General features: G+C 41.7%; 2 protein-coding genes and 1 long non-coding RNA gene across 3 annotated transcripts; all 3 read left to right on the top strand.

Moving 5' to 3' along the window:
• Positions 1 to 125: 125 nt before the first annotated feature.
• Positions 126 to 4,935, top strand: LOC146389594 (uncharacterized). The gene is made up of 3 exons (XM_084922938.1): positions 126 to 461; positions 2,138 to 2,398; positions 3,274 to 4,935. The coding sequence occupies exons 1-3, from the start codon at positions 290 to 292 to the stop codon at positions 4,296 to 4,298; spliced, it is 1,458 nt and encodes a 485-aa protein (XP_084779064.1). The 5' UTR covers positions 126 to 289; the 3' UTR covers positions 4,299 to 4,935.
• Positions 4,936 to 6,274: 1,339 nt separating this feature from the next.
• Positions 6,275 to 9,807, top strand: LOC146389595 (uncharacterized). The gene is made up of 3 exons (XR_014799748.1): positions 6,275 to 7,754; positions 7,840 to 7,928; positions 8,012 to 9,807. It is a non-coding gene; the product is annotated as an uncharacterized LOC146389595 (long non-coding RNA).
• Positions 9,808 to 16,565: 6,758 nt separating this feature from the next.
• LOC146389596 (uncharacterized) lies at positions 16,566 to 21,229 on the top strand. Its single transcript, XM_084922936.1, has 3 exons — positions 16,566 to 16,893; positions 18,347 to 18,607; positions 19,474 to 21,229. The coding sequence occupies exons 1-3, from the start codon at positions 16,722 to 16,724 to the stop codon at positions 20,580 to 20,582; spliced, it is 1,542 nt and encodes a 513-aa protein (XP_084779062.1). The 5' UTR covers positions 16,566 to 16,721; the 3' UTR covers positions 20,583 to 21,229.
• The last annotated feature ends 1,841 nt before the right edge of the window (positions 21,230 to 23,070 follow it).

Here is a 23,070-nt window from a genome sequence, read left to right on the forward strand (position 1 = left end):
TGAATTTAAAACCTTTGCGGAATCCCACAAAACACACCTTCATTTCTTTTGCTTTAATGTCCCATGCGGACATCCGTAGGATATGAGCGCCCCACGTGACCGCTTACAGCAAACCTCAGCAGAGTAGCGACAGCGGGAAAAGAGTTGCGCGTGCGCAGACATGGCTGCCGTCCTATGAAGCAGACCGAGCTCACACACAAAGTAAAGTATCGCTCCTGTTCCTGTTGATCAAACACGAATAAAACAGCGTCGCTGTCGCTTCTATCGACCCGCAGCAGCTGAAGCAGCCATGTGTTCAGCTGAGTCTCTGAGAGAGTTCATACAGGAGAGGCTGACTGCTGTTTGTCAACAAATCTTCTGCGAGGTTCAGAAAACCATCGTCCAGTATGAGGAGGAGATCGAGCGTCAGCGCAGACTGCTGGATATCAGCCGGAGACCCGACACACACTCACACGGCTCAGGTACGGACATGTGTGCTGAGCTCAGGTTCCTCTCTGTTGATGAAAACATGAAAGCTCGTCAGCGTCTCCGGGATTTCTCTGACGTTAGCTGGGAGCAGAAAGCTGTTACCTTGGTGATTAATTTAATTTCAGAGTCTAATTTGTGTAAAATATCAGACACTGGGCATCAGCTAAAGACTGCAGTCAGTTGTGTCTAACTGAAACAATCAGTGCAGTTTGAATTCATCTGTGAGATTATTGTTTAGCAGGAGTAAAACCCTGAAAAGAAATAAAAGCCTTGATGCTGATAAAGCAGCGAGTTTAAGGCCAGCATGTAGTTCAGGTTTTTAAGTCTTGAGCTGCCCCTGATTTCCTCATATGTTGCTAAACATAAATAAAATATGTGACCTGAGGGAGGTACCTATTTCAATAGGATGGAGCTGCAGCGTATATGCAGCTGTAAGTATATAGTCAGTTCCCCCAACTGGGCAAAACACTATAAAAAGGAAAATCATCATTGCTGTCTCCACCCAAGCTCACCACCACGGTGCATGCAAAAGCGGCAAGAAAAAGATGAGTTTCCGTGCAGCGCCTTCGCTGTCTGCAACGATATATTAAAAAAATAAAAGTAAACCACTCTCAACTACAATCAGTACACACATTGGTGCTACTGATATAATGAAGAAAAACAACAAACAAATAAACAAAACAACATCGACAGCCACAGCTGTCACAATAATCTTCAGCTCTTTGCTGTCGAGTTAAACCAGTCTAAAACAAATTAAAACAAACACTGGTGTTTCGGGACCTCAGCCTGCAGCCAAAAATCCACCCAGGCAAAGGAAAGCTGCAGCTTGGCAATCTGTAAATGAAAACAGGACATCACTTACACTGAACAGTTTACCACAGCAGGAATATCCCTGTTCACAAGTTAGGGTCACACCCTAATAAGTATCGGCAAGTGGTGGCGGAGTCCACTACACATTTCTCTGCAGGAATAAAACAGTGTTTCCTTCTACAAGAGTAAAAATGACTTTAAGCCTCTGCCAAACTACAGAAACTCAAGTGGGACATGTTCTGTTGCCTAAAAGGGGAAAACCACCAACAAAGGTCAGGTCTCACCTGTCACATATAAAAAGAAGAATTTGAAGCAGCTATTCCAGAGAGTTTAGACGTTCAGTCATTTTTTTTCTTTATGCTTTTGTGGAATCAGATTAAGAATAATTAAAGAGACTAAAACACCAAATAATTTTTAATGATTTCATTATTACTATATTGTAATTTATATTTTTGATGGCACAGCAGGGTAAAATGCCTGTGAAACAAAATTGATAAATTCAGTCTACAGTGTTGTTAAAGTCTTTACCCCCCTTCCTGATTTCAGAGACTGCGTCTTCTTTTGGCGTTTACTGGGCGGCTGGCATCCTTGCAGATGCATTGCTGCATCTTCTATTTCAGTCCATTATTACACTCTTAAATCTTACTTCTCATTCCTTCGTCTTTCAGGATCTTGCAAAGCTTGAAACGACCCGTTAACGACCTATTAAATTAGTCATAGACGATTTTGATAGTCGACGTAATCGTGACTAGTCTCCTGGTGGCAGCCCTATTAGAAAGCAAAAATGAGTGAATGTGGCATGTTATTTGTTTTTATTAAGGAGTTTTTTCATGATCTTTTTCTCTATTTCTCTCTTCAGAATTCCAACAGCTTCATGTTTGTGGGAAAGAGGAGCCTCTGACAGAACAGCAGGTCTTTAACCAGGAGATGATCTCCAGTGTGGACCAGGAGGATCCAGAGCCTCCACAGATGAAAGAGAGACAGGAGGAGGAACCCTGCAGCAGTCAGGATGGAGAGCAGCTGGGAGTGAAGCAGGAGGCTGACAGCGTCAGAACTGATGATGAGTGGCTCAAACTGCTGGCGACCATCTGGAAACCCGAGATAAAGCTGCACAGAATAGGTCTGTAAAACTGGGATGATTCACAGGAAGAAATAAAGGTCAGAACTTTAATAAGCAGCAAGAATGAAAATTTGACACTGAACCTACATTGTCTAAGTCTAAGAAGATGATTAAGTCTGAAAACCAATCACGCTGCTTCAGTAACAGAGTTGATTGAGATATTAATTGTTCTTAAAAATCGTTGAAAGCACAGAGATATATTTCTTGGGAACAGAGATGGGAACAGGTAATCGTTTTGTAAGTCTCAAATCTTTATCCTCAACTCTGAAGTGAAGTCCCAAGTCTGAAACTGTTGCAAATGTTGCAAATATATGTTAGATTTAAATAACAGACCATGTGTTCTTTTAAAGATCTGTATTATTATTAGAGATTAGAGACGTTCAAGCCGAACAGCACTTCGATTCTGCTGCAGGACAATGATCCAAAACACACCAGCAAGTCCACCTTGAGAAAAATAAGATGCTGTGGCGTGACCATAAAAAGCTGGTTTGTCGAAAACCCTCTAATGTGGCTGAGTTATAACAATTCTACAAAGAAGGGTGTGCCACAGTTCCTTCACAGCTGTAACTGACTCATTGCCATTTAAATGCTTGACTGCAGTTGTTGCTGTTAAGGGTGGCCCAACCAGTTATTATGTTTAGGGGGCAATCACTTTTTCACACAGGGCTGTGAAGGTTTTGATTTTTCACCTTAAAAAGGCAGTTCATACTAAAAACCCAACCAGTCTGGTTGAATTGCAAGAATTCTGCAAAGATCAGTGGGTCAGATTCTCTCTATGTAGAGACCTGTTAATCAGTCAGATCAGAATATATTTTCTCAGGTGTTTGTTGTTTTATATAAAAACAAAAAAAAAATGTTTTCATTTTTCTCTTCAGACCTTCAACAACTAAATGTCTGTGAGGAAGAGGTGGAGAAGGAGGAGCCACTCACAAACCAGGAAAACTATAACGAGTTGTGGAGCTCCAGTGTGGACCAGGAGGACTCAGACCCTCCACAGATTAATGAGGAACAGGAGGATCTCTGCAGCAGTCAGAAGGGAGAGCAGCTGGGAGTGAGGCAGGAGGCTGATACCTTCACGGTGACTCCTGCTTATGAGGAAAGTGACCACAGTGAAGCAGAACCAAACAGTGAGCAAATCTCTCACAGCTCTGCTGAAGCAGAGAGCCGAGATCAGGAAGAAAGTCAGCATGTGGACTCAGGGTCACCTGAAAATGCAGAGGTGAAGAAGATCAGACGTCGCAAAAAGAAAAGTGACAGTAATAAAGTCGAAAATCCTGCTCTGTCAGAAAGTCAGGGTCAAAGTGGGGCAAGAAAAAAGACTGAACAATGTGACATCTGTGGGAAAAGTTTTCAGTTTAAATCACGCCTGATTGCACACGTGAGACGTCACACAGGTGAGAAACCATATTCTTGTAGCACCTGTGGAAAGGCATTTCTGTTTAAATCCCAACTGAATATACATATGAGACGTCACACAGGTGAGAAACCATATTCTTGTAGCACCTGTGATAAAACGTTTGTCCTTAGATCCCTGCTAAATGCTCACGTAAGAGTTCACACAGGTGAGAAGGCATTTTTGTGTAGCGCCTGTGGGAAAGTATTCGCTTCCAACTCACAATTGACCGCTCACACACGAGTTCACACAGGTGAGAAACCATATTCTTGTAGCACCTGTGGTAAAACCTTTAACTGTACAACCTACCTGAACAAACATGTCAGAGTTCACACAGGTGAGAAACCTTATCCTTGTAGCACCTGTGGGAAACAATTTAGTCAATGGATACACATGAATCGTCACATGAGGCGTCACACAGGTGAGAAGCCATATAGCTGCAGCACTTGTGGGAAAAGATTCCCTTACCAATCAGGATTGAAAGTTCACATGAATACACACAGGTGACACGGTTATGTGAAGGCTGCAGAATCTGTGGGAAAAGATTTTGTTAATGAGACACGTGATAATTTATGTTGCCTAAAAGTGTTATATTTAGAAAATGTGGGACAGAGTCATAGCAGTGTGTTGGTGGTAGAGCTCACACTGACCAGGAGTCAAATCACTGCAACACCTGAGTGAAAAGATGACCAATATTCAAATTAGCATTTTCTGTCCAGAGTATTAAAAACTCTCAGCATTCTTTATAAAGTTCATTACATTATTCTTATAATTGTATCAGAGAAACCCTGATGTTACATTTAATGATGGTTAAAATTCAGTGTGCTCCTTTTCTTTGAGATCATTGTTTTGATCTGTTCTGATCATCGTTCTTTGAGATCACAGTACTGTTGTTTATTAATGCATGTTAAATTTGAAATAGAGATTCCATTCATTACATTTTTTTGAAGTAATCAGTAACAAACAAAAGCAGCATAAGAGAGTGTTCTGTCTTTTTTCAGTTTTTCTTTGTTTTTGTTTTCTTATAGAAAAGTACATTTTTAAATTTAGAGAACATGCACCAGAAAAGTCATTCAATTTGTGTTTGTTCGTTTATTTGTGTGTTGTAACAATGCTTTTTGACAATAAATCATTGCAAAGTCTATTTATTTCTCTTTAAATGGAAGCACATTCATAAGGAAAATTTTATTCATGGGTTGAGCAGCAGAGTTGAGGATGTAGATTGCATCCACGACAAACAGCTTATTCTGCTATTGTGTCATAATTTTTAGCTTCCAGAAGACCAGGTGCTGACATCAGGTGCCTGATCGGCTCCTGACTAGCAGAATCTGTTATAGCAGTTAGACAGATCTAGCAACTTCAACCTGTTATTCCACAAAACCAAGTTTCAGCATTATTTGCAGTGAGACAAAGTACTTTTTGTGCTTAGTTGATTTATTTCAGCAAGAAATATAAATTAATCAATTTGTACAGATACAGCAAAATCACTGAACCTCACCGATTACCGGCTGATGGGCCACCGTAATGATATCCACGTCTATGACATGGAAGATGCAAGAATGACTGATGATGACGCTAAGAAAATACAGCAGTAATGTCTTGTGTATTCAGCAGGGGGAGCAGTGTTGACATTCATTTACAGGCTTGCAACATTATTTATTTATAATTGTTACATGTGTTCAGGAATCTCATTCTGACAGAATCATAACGTTCAGACTATTGAAACCTCACAACAACAGTCCCCTCGTAGCACTTTACATTGTAAGGCAAAGACCCTAAAATAAAACAGAGAAAGACCTTAATAATCAGATGAGCTGTTATGAAGAAGTGCTTTTGCAACAGTGGGAAGGAAAAACTCCCTTTTAACAGGAAGAAACATCGAGCAGAACCAGGCTCGGGGTGAGGCGGACATCCTCAATCATATCAGGATAAACACACTCCGTAGAAGAGAGCCAGAGATGAATAATAATAACTAATGATTAAATGCATAGAGATTCATAAACACATAGTGGGTAAATAGCACTCAGTGCATCATGGGAATCCCCCAGCAGCCTGCGCCTATTGAGGCATAACTAAAGGAGGGTTCAGGGTCAGGAGCAGTTATGTACAGCTACTTTTAATACTACTGATATTTATTTAGACTCTTTCTCTCTGATTCATCTTTCTGAGTTAACTTCAATAATTACTTCCTCCAAATCATCAATGTGTCTTTTAAGTCCCAAGGCTGCTTAAAGAAGTCCTAACATTAATGAATGATTCAGTTCTGCATATGATGAATCTGTCTCTGTTACTGGACTCACATGTCCTCAGCCAGAATCTCTGAACAGGTCTGCAGAACCAGCATCCCTACAGTTCACAGCACAGTGTGTGCCCTGCAGTGAGTTCGTATGTTTGAGTGTTTGGAACATCCTTTGTCCAGTCCCCAAACCTTTGATTCAGAAAACTGATCAGAGGTTCGCACAAACTTTATTCAACCCCCCCCATTGTGCTCCAGTCAAATTTGATTGATTTAAAGGTTTTATCTCTGAAATAACTCTCTTGATAACTGTTTTTGTCATGTAATTGGATTGCACTGTCAGGCCTCAACCCTGACCTGAACAACTTGAGTGTTTCACTTGAAGGCTAAGCTTCTGCTTGTCTAGCTCTTAGGGTCACTGAGGCACACAACTGACCACATAAAGCTGGAACTCTCTTAGGGGAAAAACTGAAAAATGAAACAACAAAAAGATAAAAATTAATTTTTGCTCATCAGATTATAACAGCTAAAAACATGAAATTTGCATTAATTGGATGACCTATATCAAATATATTCGAACCCAACAATAACACCTCTCACTGTTGCCAATATTAACAAAACTAAGAAGAGTAGGCCAACTTATGAAAAAGGCAATGTGGCAAAATGTTGTAATAAAACTATTACAACAACTAACATCTGAGTAGAAAAGGTTTTTTAACTGTAAAAAAAACATCCATCCATCCATTCACTTCCGCTTATCCTTTTCAGGGTCGCGGGGGGCGCTGGAGCCTATCCCAGCTGTCATAGGGCGAGAGGCGGGGTACACCCTGGACAGGTCGCCAGTCTGTCGCAGGGCCAACACACAGGGACAGACAACCATTCGCTCTCACATTCACTCGCACATTCACACCTAGTGACAATTTGGATTATCCAATTAACCTATCACCACAAGCTGCATGTCTTTGGACAGTGGGAGGAAGCCGGAGTACCCGGAGGGAACCCACGCAAACACGGGGAGAACATGCAAACTCCACACAGAAAGACCCCGGCCTGATGTTAGAATTGAACTCAGGACCTTCTTGCTGTGCAGCAACAGTGCTAACCACCGTGCTGCGTAAAAAAAACCAAACATATTTAACAAATTATTTTCATAACTTTTCTTAATGCACGCTCAATCACCCAGGTAAGTAAAAACCCAAAAGTCTTGATCAAAGACCACTGATCAATAGTTTTTGATTGATGGCTGTGACAATTTGAATATTAATGATCACAAAGCTGAGGTTACAATGGTAGGAAAAATGACTTGTTGCCATAGTTATCCCTACAATTTTATGAGATTCATAACGTGTTTCAAAATTAATCCTTTCTTGAATATTTCACAGCCCAAAATACAAGTTACATCTTAGTGATGGAGAGCCGCTCCTGGTCAGCGGCTCAGTCGTACTGCAGGACATACCACACAGACCTGACCAGTATAAGAAGCAAAGAGGAGAAATCCAACATCATGCTCACTTTGAATGGATCAGGGGTTAAATATCTGTAGATTGGCCTCTACAGGGATCCCTGGGCCTTCTGGTCTGACAACACAACCTCAACATTCACTAACTGGATCCCTGCTGGGCCAAATAATCTGAATTCAGTTGAATACTGTGGAACAATGAATTTAATGTCAGGGAAATTGAATGATGGCAACTGTGGTGTCAGAGTCTGTTTCTTCTGTTTCACAGGTGAGGTCCAGAATGCAAACACTGTAAGATCCTGTCATCATGTAAAACACTAATGTTTGTGTTTTTATATGCGATTCATTTTTAGCAGTGACAAAGCAAACAGTGGTGAAAATGAAGCTTCAGTCAGAGGCAGACATGCACAGCACAGAGATCCAGCAGCAGGTTTCACAGCAGGTCAGCAGTTCAGTCACCAACACAAACTTGACACAAGTTCAAACTATGCTTCATGTTTTTCATCATCTGCACATTTTGTCCAGCTGTCAGGCCTCATGCTGTCAGAAGGACTGACAGACTTCAGGATTCGTTGGAGGAAAGTCCAGAGTTACCGTGACGACCAGTTAAAGAAGCAGGATGTGGACGGTGGCTGCAAAACTGAAGTCTGACTTCATGTGTGAAGTTAATAACATGCTGTGCTGAGCTGCCTCATCCTTTAAATCTTTCAATATTTCAGAGTGTAAAGTTTCACCAACAGCTCATTTGTTCAGCTGCAGTTGTAGTTTGGTAGAAATTCTTTAATCAGAGGTCCACTCACTAGTTTTCCTGATAGGCTCTAGTCTCTTGTTTTGATTTGCAGCGTCTCTATCAACACTTTAGACACTGTTCTTCTGTGGACGTCACTGCACAGGCTTTGTCTGTGTGCAGTTTATTAGGATACATAGTTCTGTTTCATTGTGACAGCAACCTCTGCTGACTTACACAAATGATGGAGAAGAAAGTGAGGAGACTCAGAGATCTGCTTGAGGAGGTCAGGGTGGACAAGAAAACATTGTACTGTTTATGTCCTGTTTCTACTTCTACTGTTTAATAACTGTAACAGCCATGAATTCAGTTCAATTCATTTCAATTCAATTTTACTTATATAGCACCAAAATAAGTCACCTCAAGGTGCTTTATATTATAAGGTAGACCCTACAATAATAAATTCAGAGAAAAAAACCCCAACAATCATATGACCCCCTATGAGCAAGCACTTTGGCGACAGTGGGAAGGAAAAACTCCCTTTTAAGAGGAAGAAACCTCCGGCAGAACCAGGCTCAGGTAGGGGCGGGGCCATCTGCTGCGACCGGTTGGGGTGTGAGAAGGAAAACAGGATAAAGACATGCTGTGGAAGAGAGACAGAGATTAAACAACTGATTGAACAATTAGCAGCTATCAATGAGACCATAACAGTCCCAAACCTTACCTGATATAAATGTGGATCATCGTTTTCAATGGAGTGCAGCTGCAAAGCATGCTGGATGTCCTCGTATCTGACACTTTAATTTGACTGTCACTTTGGAGGCACAGACAAAGTCACAGTCACTCTAGTAAGAACTGCAGGTGGTGGGTAAAGTTTGTGCTGGTGTTGCCATAGTTACTGTTGTGGTCTTAGTTTTGACTTGTATTTTCGCCTGTGTTGACATGTTTGTCTACTTTTGTTTTTGTAGCTTTCAGCTTTCTTCATGATATATTTGAAAGGGTTTTAATGTGTTCTGTGGTTTCATTCATGTTTTTGTGTCTTACAAATAATACACAGCTATTTGGGTTGAAAACGATAAATCCATGTAGACAGGTATAGAAAAAGTAAATACAAAATGAGAGAGATAAATTAAAATAGTAAGTAAACAGAACGGTCGAACCATTATTTATTGCCTTTTATAGATTAATTTCTTATTTAATAATATAATTTGACTTCAACAAATTTATATTTTGCCAATATTGACATCTTTGTTTGTTTCATTAGCTTAGCTAGAGTGAACCCATGAAAATAATTTAATTTTATTCATTTGAACTTAATTTGTGGTGTAGGTAACTTGATTGTACTTTTCTGTTAATAAATGAATGAGTCATTTGTGTGTTTTGACACTGAGTGATAAATCAGGTGAAATTGCTACAGATCCATGAAAGTAAAGCTAGTTTGACACTGAAGCTTTTTTGTTTCTTTAGTTTTGTATCCGTCTGTGTAAGTTTGAGGTCCATGTCAAAATCACAGGCATTCAAATGTAAAGGGCCTTAAGTTATATGTTAGTTATGAGAATATTCATCAGTGTTGCACTTATGCTTTATAGTAGAGTTTTGTTTAATACAGGGGTGTCCAAACTTTTTGCAAAGAGGGCCAAATTTTATAAAGTGAAGATGCCTGGGGGCCAATGGTTCCTTTTGACTTTTTTTTCCATAACAAAGTTACATGAAAATATAATGAAGAACAATTTTAATAGTCACAATTACCTTTATTTTTAAAATAGAAATGTACCTAAATAAAAGACACTCAGGCAAGCATTTACAACTCTAAAGACACAATTCCGCCTTTCATTTATATCTGGAGAGTCAGACAACATTGAAACAAACTGTATAGAATACCCTAAATTTCCATGAGTCCATGAGCCCTTGACTTTTACAAGACCTTTCAGGAAGCCAAAGTTTTTCACATCTACTGGAAGATTGCACAACTGGAAGTTCACTTGCCGCAAGAAATAAACACATTTGTAAATTTACACAATATGTACACAACACACTCAACTATGAATTAAGAGCATAACATCAACAGTTAAAACCAAATCTTAAGAGTTTAACAAAATACGTTTCCTTTTGTGGATTGCATTAGTATGCTTTATGCTTTTTACTGTTCAGGAACACATGACTAATGCAGGGATGTCACTCCTGGAGGCCTGCTCTTCATTTGATTCAACTGTGCTAAACCAGAAAGAACTAAAACATGCACACTCTGCAGGAGGGGGAGATACAGGAGAGGTGGAGGAAGATCTCAGCCTGGGCGTCTATTGTCTTGTGTAGTCTGGAAGATGAGTGGATGACGGGGTGGGTGCAGTTTTCTCTGTGGTGGGGTCAGGTGGGCTGTCCCGGGCTCTGTGGGGCCGGGCGGCGCTGCTGTTCTGGGCCCCGGTCCGGATGGGCCTGGGCCCCCTTTCCCTGGCGGGCTGCCTACTGGGGTCAGCGGGGGAGCTGGCCCCAGGAAGGGGTGACTTGTCCCTCCCTTCCTTCCCTCCCCATCTCCAGCTGCCTCCCTCTTCCCACTCCACCACAATCACCCACACATACAAGGCCTTGGGGTAAAGGTGTGTCACCAGGGTGCAGGGGAGGCATCCCCCCCTCTGTCCCCTTCTGGCTTCTTGTGCCTCAATTTTATCTCACAACTTAGACATTCACATTACTCACACTCTCATAACACATACATACAGGATCTTGGGGGTGGGCACGCTACACGGACTCCAAAAGACCATCAGGGTGTACACCTCACCCTTGGCGTCGTTGCCTACCTATCAATTTTAAATACACGTAGACATTGAGGGCTATCAGGAGGGGCTATGCGCTTACCTGCTGCTCTCTGGCAGGTAGCTCCATGCCCTCCTGGGTTTTAAATGCACCTTAGAACACACATGCATCAACACTACATATGAGCGGGTGGAGGGAGTAAGTAAGTAAGTAAGTAAGTAAGTAAGTTTATTTATTAAGCGCTTTTCATAGACAGGTAGTCACAAAGCGCTGCACACAGAGATTAAAATAAACAGTACGATAAATAGCAAAATGCACAATATACACAATATAGAGTTTAAATGTAAATTAAAAATATAAAAATGTAAAAAGCACTGGTCAACAGAAAGCTTGTTTAAACAGTAAAGTTTTTAACTGTTTTTTAAAGGATTCCACAGAGTCAACCAAACGTAGTTGTAGAGGTAGACTGTTCCACAGCCTTGGTGCCACAGACTGAAAGGCTCTGTCCCCTTTCGTCTTCAGACGTGTTCTGGGAGCAACCAACAAACTCTGAGTCTGTGAGCGGAGACAGCGAGCAGTAGTGTATTTTGTGAGAAGCTTGGATAAATAATCTGGAGCTTGGCCATTTAGTGCTCTGTACGTTAAAACAATAATTTTAAAACGAATTCTAAAATCTATTGGGAGCCAATGTAAAGAACATAAAATAGGAGTGATGTGAGCTCGCTTGCTAGAGCGAGTTAGTAGTCTGGCTGCTGCGTTTTGTATAGCTTGGAGGCGAGAAAGAGATGATTTATCCAAGCTGGTAAACAGGGAATTACAATAATCTAAACGCGATGACACAAATGCATGGACAATTTTTTCCAGTTCAGCTAAGGAGACCATATGTTGCAATTTAGAAATATTCCTTAAATGAAAGAAACAGGAACGAGACAGAGATTTTACGTGTGAGTCAAGGCCCAGAGAAGAGTCAAGTATTACTCCAAGATTTCGAATATTTGGCTTAGCAGAAGAACAGAAAGGGACAAGAACCTGACTGATTTTAGAATATAGATCAGGAGGAGCTATGATCATGGTCTCTGTCTTGTTCATGTTTAAAACAAGGTAATTGTTAGAAAGCCAGTCAGAAACCTGAGTTAAGCACTGGACTAGGGTGGACAGCCTATCCAGCTGATGAGGCTTAAAGGACATATACAGCTGAATGTCATCGGCATAGAAATGATAACACAGGTCACTAAAAGACTGAATAATGCCAGCTAGAGGAAGCATATAAAAAGAAAATAATAATGGACCCAATACTGAACCCTGTGGAACCCCGCAGGTTAGGGCAGCAGTGTTAGAGGAGAACCTATCAGTCCTAACAGAAAAAGTCCTGTCTGATAAGTAGGAAGAAAACCAGTCTAAGGCAGTTCCAGATACACCAGCCAGAACCTTCAGCCTGTTTGGAGGTTTGGAGTCTTCTCACACCCCCGTTCTCTGCAACCTGCTGGAGCGGGGGGCCGGGAGGAGGAGTTGGCCGTCCGACTGGGGTTTGGATTCTGGATTCCCTGCTGCTGCGGAGTCGGGGCGGTCTGCTTCTCCCCACCACAGGGAAAAAGGGTAACACCACCTGGGTCTGGGTGCAGTTTCCCCCTCCAGGGGCAAAGGTACCTAGACCCGGTTCTTAGAGTACGCTTGGGGAGTGTGATTGTGTGTACAGTGTCTCTCTATGTCTGTCTCCACGTTGGTTGAGTGTTGAGTAATTGCATATGAGAGCATGAGGGTGGGAATGGATGTTTGTATCTGTGTGTGCCTGTATGTCTGTGTCCACATGTCAGGTTGGGTATCAGACGCCACCTCTCTGGGGACATCTCAGGCCCTCCAAGGTTTGGAGGCCTATCTTCCCCCACCACTTCCCCTGCCGGTGGCCGACGCCCTCAGACATCGGTGCGTTGGTGGTTCTTTGTGTCCGGGGATGGGCGTCCAGGTACACACCGGCTCACTCCTTGGTGGCTGCTTATCGGGGCCTGGAGCCTGGGGCTCGCTCGGGCCACTTCGGGGGTGGGGTGCCCTCGGCCTCTCGGTGTGGGGCTCGGTCACTCTGGCGCAGCTGGCTGCCGGCGGAGCTCACGGGCACGTCACTGCAACCCCCCCTGGCTTCTGCTCCGCGGCTGCTGAGTGACCCCTCATCTGGGACTCTCCTCAGCTCTTTCTGGGACAGTGGCGCGGCTGCCTCTCTGTTGGTCTTCCTTGGTCTCTTGTGTTCTGGGGGCCTCTGGATGTCTGGAGTTTTGATCTCCTCCATAACTGCTTCATGCCCTGGAGAACGGGGCAGTGGCTCCCCCACACCCTCTAGCAGATCATTACATGAAGGAACCTTTTAAAATCAAGCGCGTCCATGCTCACAGGTGTACACACGGGTGCTCACACACACAAACTACACCCTTTTTGGCTCCTACCTCAAAGCACACTGTGCGCTGTCGATATTACGTGCTGCACAATAATGTTTAATATTTAGTATTTACTGTTATATTCCCATAGATCATCGTGATGTTGTTCATTGTATTGCTCCCGTTTTCTTCTGCTTGTTTTCTTTTTTCTTTCTCAACAGGTGATCCAGGTGATTGATATATGTATTTTTTTGTCTCCTTATTTAGTTGGTTTTTGGTTTTTTTGCCCTTTATCCCCATCCCTCTTCTCCGCTGTTTTTCCCCCCTCTTCCTTTCTCCCTTTTCTTTTCCTCATTCAAGTCTGTCCCGTATCTAGCAAGTGAAAATAAAAATAAATAAATAATATAAACAATAAAAGATGAATCAAATAGACCATTACGGCAAGGCTGGGATGGTCAATTTGGTAAAGTAAATCCGTTGGGCATCTTTCTTTGCCTTTAGACAATAATTCTGATGGCAAAAGAACCAAACGGGACAGGCAGAAAAAAAAAGAAAAGAAAAAAGAAAAAGAAGAACTAAAACATGCATAGCAGCTCTCCAGTACAGAATTTGGACATCCCTGGACTAATGAGAGGGGTGATACTGAGATCTAGATTTTAGTAAAGCAATTAGGTCTGGTTTGAGGGCAGTGGTTGAGATGCGTAAAATATCACGCAAGTGGGAGTCACTCATCCTTGATCTCAATCGGTTCTTGTTTAAGTTCATGACAGAGAATGTTTGCTCACACAAATATGTGGAACCAAATAAGCTCAGCATTTTCTTAGCAAGAGATCGCACATCAGTAAACCTGTCTTTGTCTAGCTGCCGATAAAAGTCAACAAGAGAACACTGCCGGTGTTTTCCGCGGCACTCATCGTCACACTGCAGCTCAATGAGCTCCAGCTGAAGCTGCGGAGGAGCATCATCAGGGTCCACGGAGAAGGGAGATGAGAAAAGCAGCATGTCTTTTTCAATAGCTGCAAAGTCCTGAAAGCGTTTATTAAATTCTCCAGAAAGAGACGCGATAGCTGTTGCGTACCTCTTCATTTGGACATTAATGTCCTCTGGGAAACTGTCAATAACCTCTTTCAAAGCTGGGAAGTGTGCGGTACAGGGCTCTGTTAGGGACAAGTGTCTTTGGAAAAGTTGCAGTTTGGTTCCAAAGGCCTTGATGTGAGCGTATAGTTGGCTCACCACTGCGTCTTTTCCTTGAAGATTAACATTCAGCGCATTCAGATGCTTCGTAATGTCAACCAAAAAAGCCAGATTTGCCAGCCATACAGGATCAGACAGTTCTTCCATTGGTTGTCCCTTCTCATCTAAAAACTGTCTGATTTCCTCTCTGAGATAGAAAAATCGCTGTAGTGCAGACCCCCGACTTAGCCACCTCACATCATTGTAATAAATTACATCACCATATTCAGCCTGGATGTCATGTAGAAACTGCTGAAACTGTCAGTGGTACAGAGCTTTAGAGCGAATACCGTTGATTGTCTTTGCTACTGGTTTCATAACATCATCAAATTTGAGATGTTTGGCACAGAGAGCCTGTTGATGAATGATACAGTGAAGTTTAACACCGTTACCTGCTTCTTCGCTGACTTTATTGCAGATCAGTGTGGACAATCCGCTTCGCTCACCAGCCATGGCAGGTGCACCATCAGTAATGATCGCAGAAACTTTACTCCATGGTAGCTTCATATCATCAACAGCTTGATGACAGAAATGAACAGAAATGAATAAATCCATTCCTCTGGTTTGACCCTTAAGGCTTTTGAGATCCAGCAGCTCCTCTGTCACGTTCATCTTGTCGTCGACTCCTCGTAAATAAATCAGCAGTTGCGCGGTGTCAGATGCATCGGTGCTTTCATCGCAGGCTAATGAGAAATAATCAAAATCCACTCCTCTGTCCCCCAGCTGTCTGTGAATGTCTGACGATATATCCTCAACTCTTCGTGCCACAGTGCTGCGTGCCAAGCAAGCATTCAGAAATTCTTGCTTCTTCTCGGGGCAAATGTTCTCCACCATTTTCATGACACAGTCTTTGACAAACGTACCTTCAGTGAAAGGTTTGCCATGTTTAGCTATTAACATAGCCACTTCGTAGCTGGCTTTCGTGATATTTTCATGTGTCTCACAGGCCCGCGTGAAAAATAGCTGTTGCGAAGCCAGAGCAGCTTGGAGTTGCTTCACTTTTTCAGCGCGCTCACTCCCTGTTAGCTTGTTATATGTTGCAGCATGTTTAGTCTTGTAGTGTCTCCTAATGTTAAAATCCTTAAACAAGTCTCTTTACAAATCAGGCAAACACAATTGCCTCGAATTTCAGTAAAAAAAAATACTGCAATTCCCACCGCTCCTGAAAGCGGCGGCCCTCACCATCAACCTTTCTCTTTTTTTGTACAGTCGCCATGGCAGAAATGAGCAGAGAAGGGCAGGCTCGCAGCACAGGTGCAAGTAGCAGAAAAAATGTGCAGCCACCATGTGGTGAAAAAAGGAATTACACCTCTAAAGCCAGGATTTATTTATTCAGACTTAGAAAGTGAGCCATAAATTATACATAATTAGACTGAAGCTGTGGGCCACATGAAATCTGAAATTATGAAATCCGGACTTTGGACATGCCTGGTTTAATAGATCACTTTTCACCAATGGTAGTAAAAGTTCCAATCTCAGCGTCCCTGCTCAGACATGAATTATGTATTTACAGCCAGGAAAAAAACCTGGGTGTAATTAGCTAACCTATACTACATGTTTTAGATAACACCGTGTGTCAACACACTTCAATCAAATGATTAGTTCATTACCAGGCTTCTGAAAAACTCCATGACATCTTGAGGCGGTTATTTACCTTTAAATCAGCTGTGTTGTATCAAGGACACATCTAAAACCTGCAGGACACCGGCCCTCAAAGTCTAGAGTTCGACACCGGTGGATTAAAACATAAATATGAACAACCATTCACACCTATGGGCAATTTAGAATGACCAATTAACCTAACACCAGGTTTTAGGTTTAGAAAAGAACCGGTTCTGTTCCCTGTGAAATAACATAACGAAACTGGAATTATTTTCAAACGTTTGCGGAATCCCACAAAACACACCTTCATTTCTTTTGCTTTAATGTCCCATGCGGACATCCGTAGGGTATGAGCGCCCCACGTGACCGCTTACAGCAAACCTCAGCAGAGTAGCGACGGCGGGAGAAGAGTTGCGCGTGCGCAGACGTGGCTGCCGTCCTATGAAGCAGACCGAGCTCACACACAAAGTAAAGTATCGCTCCTGTTCCTGTCGATCAAACACCAATAACACAGCGTCGCTGTCGCTTGTATCGACCCGCAGCAGCTGAAGCAGCCATGTGTTCAGCTGAGTCTCTGAGAGAGTTCATACAGGAGAGGCTGACTGCTGTTTGTCAACAAATCTTCTGCGAGGTTCAGAAAACCATCGTCCAGTATGAGGAGGAGATCGAGCGTCAGCGCAGACTGCTGGATATCAGCCGGAGACCCGACACACACTCACACGGCTCAGGTACGGACATGTGTGCTGAGCTCAGGTTCCTCTCTGTTGATGAAAACATGAAAGCTCGTCAGCGTCTCCGGGATTTCTCTGACGTTAGATGGGAGCAGAAAGCTGTTACCTTGGTGATTAATTTAATTTCAGAGTCTAATTTGTGTAAAATATCAGACACTGGGCATCAGCTAAAGACTGCAGTCAGTTGTGTCTAACTGAAACAATCAGTGCAGTTTGAATTCATCTGTGAGATTATTGTTTAGCAGGAGTAAAACCCTGAAAAGAAATAAAAGCCTTGATGCTGATAAAGCAGCGAGTTTAAGGCCAGCATGTAGTTCAGGTTTTTAAGTCTTGAGCTGCCCCTGATTTCCTCATATGTTGCTAAACATAAATAAAATATGTGACCTGAGGGAGGTACCTATTTCAATAGGATGGAGCTGCAGCGTATATGCAGCTGTAAGTATATAGTCAGTTCCCCCAACTGGGCAAAACACTATAAAAAGGAAAATCATCATTGCTGTCTCCACCCAAGCTCACCACCACGGTGCATGCAAAAGCGGCAAGAAAAAGATGAGTTTCCGTGCAGCGCCTTCGCTGTCTGCAACGATATATTAAAAAAATAAAAGTAAACCACTCTCAACTACAATCAGTACACACATTGGTGCTACTGATATAATGAAGAAAAACAACAAACAAATAAACAAAACAACATCAACAGCCACAGCTGTCACAATAATCTTCAGCTCTTTGCTGTCGAGTTAAACCAGTCTAAAACAAATTAAAACAAACACTGGTGTTTCGGGACCTCAGCCTGCAGCCAAAAATCCACCCAGGCAAAGCAAAGCTGCAGCTTGGCAATCTGTAAATGAAAACACAGTTTACCACAGCAGGAATATCCCTGTTCACAAGTTAGGGTCACACCCTAATAAGTATCAGCAAGTGGTGGCGGAGTCCACTACACATTTCTCCGCAGGAATAAAACAGTGTTTCCTTCTACAAGAGTAAAAATGACTTTAAGCCTCTGCCAAACTACAGAAACTCAAGTGGGACATGTTCTGTTGCCTAAAAGGGGAAAACCACCAACAAAGGTCAGGTCTCACCTGTCACATATAAAAAGAAGAATTTGAAGCAGCTATTCCAGAGAGTTTAGACGTTCAGTCATTTTTTTTCTTTATGCTTTTGTGGAATCAGATTAAGAATAATTAAAGAGACTATTTCTCTATTTCAGTCCATTATTACACTCTTAAATCTTACTTCTCATTCCTTCGTCTTTCAGGATCTTGCAAAGCTTGAAACGACCCGTTAACGACCTATTAAATTAGTCATAGACGATTTTGATAATCGACGTAATCGTGACTAGTCTACTGGTGGCAGCCCTATTAGTTAGAAAGCAAAAATGAGTGAATGTGGCATGTTATTTGTTTTTATTAAGGAGTTTTTTCATGATCTTTTTCTCTATTTCTCTCTTCAGAATTCCAACAGCTTCATGTTTGTGGGAAAGAGGAGCCTCTGACAGAACAGCAGGTCTTTAACCAGGAGATGATCTCCAGTGTGGACCAGGAGGATCCAGAGCCTCCACAGATGAAAGAGAGACAGGAGGAGGAACCCTGCAGCAGTCAGGATGGAGAGCAGCTGGGAGTGAAGCAGGAGGCTGACAGCGTCAGAACTGATGATGAGTGGCTCAAACTGCTGGCGACCACCTGGAAACCCGAGATAAAGCTGCACAGAATAGGTCTGTAAAACTGGGATGATTCACAGGAAGAAATAAAGGTCAGGACTTTAATAAGCAGCAAGAATGAAAATTTGACACTGAACCTACATTGTCTAAGTCTAAGAAGATGATTAAGTCTGAAAACCAATCACGCTGCTTCAGTAACAGAGTTGATTGAGATATTAATTGTTCTTAAAAATCGTTGAAAGCACAGAGATATATTTCTTGGGAACAGAGATGGGAACAGGTAATCGTTTTGTAAGTCTCAAATCTTTATCCTCAACTCTGAAGTGAAGTTCCAAGTCTGAAACTGTTGCAAATATTGCAAATATATGTTAGATTCAAATAACAGACCATGTGTTCTTTTAAAGATCTGTATTATTATTAGAGATTAGAGACGTTCAAGCCGAACAGCACTTCGATTCTGCTGCAGGACAATGATCCAAAACACACCAGCAAGTCCACCTTAAGAAAAATAAGATGCTGTGGCGTGACCATAAAAAGCTGGTTTGCCGAAAACCCTCTAATGTGGCTGAGTTATAACAATTCTGCAAAGAAGGGTGTGCCACAGTTCCTTCACAGCTGTAACTGACTCATTGCCATTTAAATACTTGACTGCAGTTGTTGCTGTTAAGGGTGGCCCTACCAGTTATTATGTTTAGGGGGCAATCACTTTTTCACACAGGGCTGTGAAGGTTTTGATTTTTCACCTTAAAAAGGCAGTTCATACTAAAAACCCAACCAGTCTGGTTGAATTGCAAGAATTCTGCAAAGATCAGTGGGTCAGATTCTCACCATGTAGAGACCTGTTAATCAGTCAGATCAGAATATATTTTCTCAGGTGTTTGTTGTTTTATATATAAAAAATTTTTTTCATTTCTCTTCAGACCTTCAACAACTAAATGTCTGTGAGGAAGAGGTGGAGAAGGAGGAGCCACTCACAAACCAGCCAATCTATAGCGAGGAGAGGAGCTCCAGTGTGGACCAGGAGGACCCAGACCCTCCACAGATTAATGAGGAACAGGAGGATCTCTGCAGCAGTCAGAAGGGAGAGCAGCTGGGAGTGAAGCAGGAGGCTGATACCTTCACGGTGACTCCTGCTTATGAGGAAAGTGACCACAGTGAAGCAGAACCAAACAGTGAGCAAATCTCTCACAGCTCTGCTGAAGCAGAGAGCCGAGATCAGGAAGAAAGTCAGCATGTGGACTCAGGGTCACCTGAAAATGCAGAGGTGAAGACAATCATACGTCGCAAAAAGAAAAGTGACAGTAATAAAGTAGAAAATCCTGCTCTGTCAGAGAGTCAGGGTCAAAGTGGCGCAAGAAAAAAGACTGAACAATGTGACATCTGTGGGAAAAGTTTTCAGTTTAAATCACGCCTGATTGCACACTTGAGATGTCACACAGGTGAGAAACCGTATTCATGTAGCACCTGTGGAAAGGCATTTCTGGTTAAATCCAAACTGAATATACATATGAGACGTCACACAGGTGAGAAACCATATTCTTGTAGCACCTGTGGTAAAACCTTTAACTGTTCAACGTACCTGAACAAACATGTAAGAGTTCACACAGGTGAGAAACCATATTCTTGTAGCACCTGTGGTAAAACGTTTCTCCTTAGATGCCTGCTAAATGCTCATGTAAGAGTTCACACAGGTGAGAAGCCATTTTTGTGTAGCACATGTGGGAAAGCGTTCACTTCCAACTCACAATTGACCGCTCACACAAGAGTTCACACAGGTGAGAAGCCATATTCCTGTAGCACCTGTGGTAAAACCTTTAACTGTACAACCTACCTGAACAAACATGTTAGAGTTCACACAGGTGAGAAACCCTATCCTTGTAGCACCTGTGGGAAACAATTTAGTCAATGGATACACATGAATCGTCACATGAGGCGTCACACAGGTGAGAAGCCATATAGCTGCAGCACTTGTGGGAAAAGATTCCCTTACCAATCAGGATTGAAAGTTCACATGAATACACACAGGTGACACGGTTATGTGAAGGCTGCAGAATCTGTGGGAAAAGATTTTGTTAGTGAGACACGTGATAATTTATGTTGCCTAAAAGTGTTATATTTAGAAAATGTGGGACAGAGTCATAGCAGTGTGTTGGTGGTAGAGCTCACACTGACCAGGAGTCAAATCACTGCAACACCTGAGTGAAAAGACGACCAATATTCAAATTAGCATTTTCTGTCCAGAGTATTAAAAACTCTCAGCATTCTTTATAAAGTTCATTACATTATTCTTCTAATTGTATCAGAGAAACCCTGATGTTACATTTAATGATGGTTAAAATTCAGTGTGCTCCTTTTCTTCGAGATCATTGTTCTGATCTGTTCTGATCATTGTTCTTTGAGATCACAGTACTGTTGTTTATTAATGCAGGTTAAATTTGAAATTTAATTATTTCATTCATTACATTTTTTTTTTTAAAATAATCAGTAACATATGAAAGCAGCATAAGAGAGCGTTAGTCTTTTTTCAGTTTTTCTTTGTACATTTCTATAAGAAAACAAAAACATTTTTACATTTAGAGAACATGCACCAGAAAAGTCATTCAATTTGTGTTTGGTCATTTATTTGTGTGTTGTAACAATGCTTTTTGACAATAAATCCTATACCATTGCAAAGCCTATTTATTTCTCTTTAAATGGAAGCACATTTATAAGGAAAATTTTATTCATTGGTTGAGCAGCACAGTTGAGGATGTAGATTGCATCCACGACAAACAGCTTATTCTGCTATTGTGTCATAATTTTTAGCTTCCAGAAGACCAGGTGCTGACATCAGGTGCCTGATCGGCTCCTGACTAGCAGAATCTGTTATAGCAGTTAGACAGATCTAGCAACTTCAACCTGTTATTCCACAAAACCAAGTTTCAGCATTATTTGCAGTGAGACAAAGTACTTTTTGTGCTTAGTTGATTTATTTCAGCAAGAAACATAAATTAATCAATTTGTACAGATACAGCAAAATCACTGTGAAGGAGTCTTCACTGATTATCGGCTGATGGGCCACCGTAATGATATCCACGTCTTTGACACGGAAGATGTAAGAATGACTAATGATGACGCTAAGAAAAAACAGTGGTAAAGTCTTGTGTATTCAGCAGGGGGAGCAGTGTTGACATTCATTTACAGGCTTGCAACATTATTTATTTATAATTGTTACATTTGTTCAGGAATCTCTAATTCTGACAGAATCATAACGTTCAGACTATTGAAACCTCACAACAACAGTCCCCTCATAGCACTTTACATTGTAAGGCAAAGACCCTAAAATAAAACAGAAAGACCTTAAGAATCAGATGAGCTGTTATGAAGAAGTGCTTTTGCAACAGTGGGAAGGAAAAACTCCCTTTTAACAGGAAGAAACATCGAGCAGAACCAGGCTCGGGGCAAGGCAGCCATCCTCGATCGTATCAGGATAAACACACGCCATAGAAGAGAGCCAGAGATGAATAATAACTAATGATTAAATACATAGAGATTCATAAACGTATAGTGGGTGAATAGCGCTCAGCGCATCATGGAAATCCCCCACCAGCCTGCGCCTATTGAGGCATAACTAAAGGAGGATTCAGGGTGAGGAGCAGTTATGTACAGCTACTTTTAATACTACTGATATTTATTTAGACTCTTTCTCTCTGATTGATCTTTCTGAGTTAACTTCAATAATAACTTCCTCCAAATCATCAACGTGTCTTTTAAGTCCCAAGGCTGTTTAAAGAAGTCCTAACATTAATGAAAGATTCAGTTCTACATATGATGAATCTGTCCCTGTTACTGGACTCACATGTCCTCAGCCAGGATCTCTGAACAGGTCTGCAGAACCAGATGGCATCCCTACAGTTCACAGCACAGTGTGTGCCCTGCAGTGAGTTTGTATGTTTGAGTGTTTGGAACATCCTTTGTCCAGTCCCCAAACCTTTGACTCAGAAAAGAGGTTCAGAGGTTCGCACAAACTTTATTCAACCCCCCCCCCCCCCCATTGTGCTCCAGTTAAATTTGATTGATTTAAAGGTTTCATCTCTGAAATAACTCTCTGGATAACTGTTTTTGTCATGTAATTGGATTGCACTGTCAGGCCTCAACCCTGACCTGACCAACTTGAGTGTTTCACCTGAATGCTAAGCTTCTGCTTGTCTAGCTCTTAGGGTCACTGAGGCACACAACTGACCACATAAAGCTGGAACTCTCTTAGGGGAAAAATTGAAAAATGAAACAACAAAAAAATAAAATTAAATATTGCTCATCAGATTATAACAGCTAAAAACATGAAATTTGCATTATTTGGATGACCTATATCAAATATATTCGAAGACAACAATAACACCTCTCACTATTTTGTCATGAAAGAGGCAATGTGGCAAAATGTTGTAATAAAACTATTACAACAACTAACATCTGAGTAGAAGAGTTTGTTTTTTTAACTGTAAAAAACATATTTAACAAATTATTTTCATAACTTTTCT

The sequence above is a fragment of the Perissodus microlepis genome, chromosome 3 (genome assembly GCF_051167445.1).
Source record: "Perissodus microlepis isolate ML-2025 ecotype Zambia chromosome 3, ASM5116744v1, whole genome shotgun sequence".
Lineage (NCBI taxonomy): Eukaryota > Metazoa > Chordata > Actinopteri > Cichliformes > Cichlidae > Perissodus > Perissodus microlepis.

Excerpts from the sequence above, each read along its gene's own strand:
- LOC146389594 (XM_084922938.1), top strand. The coding sequence starts at position 290 with ATGTGTTCAGCTGAGTCTCTGAGAGAGTTCATACAGGAGAGGCTGACT. Across the intron at positions 462-2,137 it reads CACACACTCACACGGCTCAG|AATTCCAACAGCTTCATGTT; the intron begins GTACGGACATGT and ends TTCTCTCTTCAG. Across the intron at positions 2,399-3,273 it reads GATAAAGCTGCACAGAATAG|ACCTTCAACAACTAAATGTC; the intron begins GTCTGTAAAACT and ends TTTTCTCTTCAG.
- LOC146389596 (XM_084922936.1), top strand. The coding sequence starts at position 16,722 with ATGTGTTCAGCTGAGTCTCTGAGAGAGTTCATACAGGAGAGGCTGACT. Across the intron at positions 16,894-18,346 it reads CACACACTCACACGGCTCAG|AATTCCAACAGCTTCATGTT; the intron begins GTACGGACATGT and ends TTCTCTCTTCAG. Across the intron at positions 18,608-19,473 it reads GATAAAGCTGCACAGAATAG|ACCTTCAACAACTAAATGTC; the intron begins GTCTGTAAAACT and ends ATTTCTCTTCAG.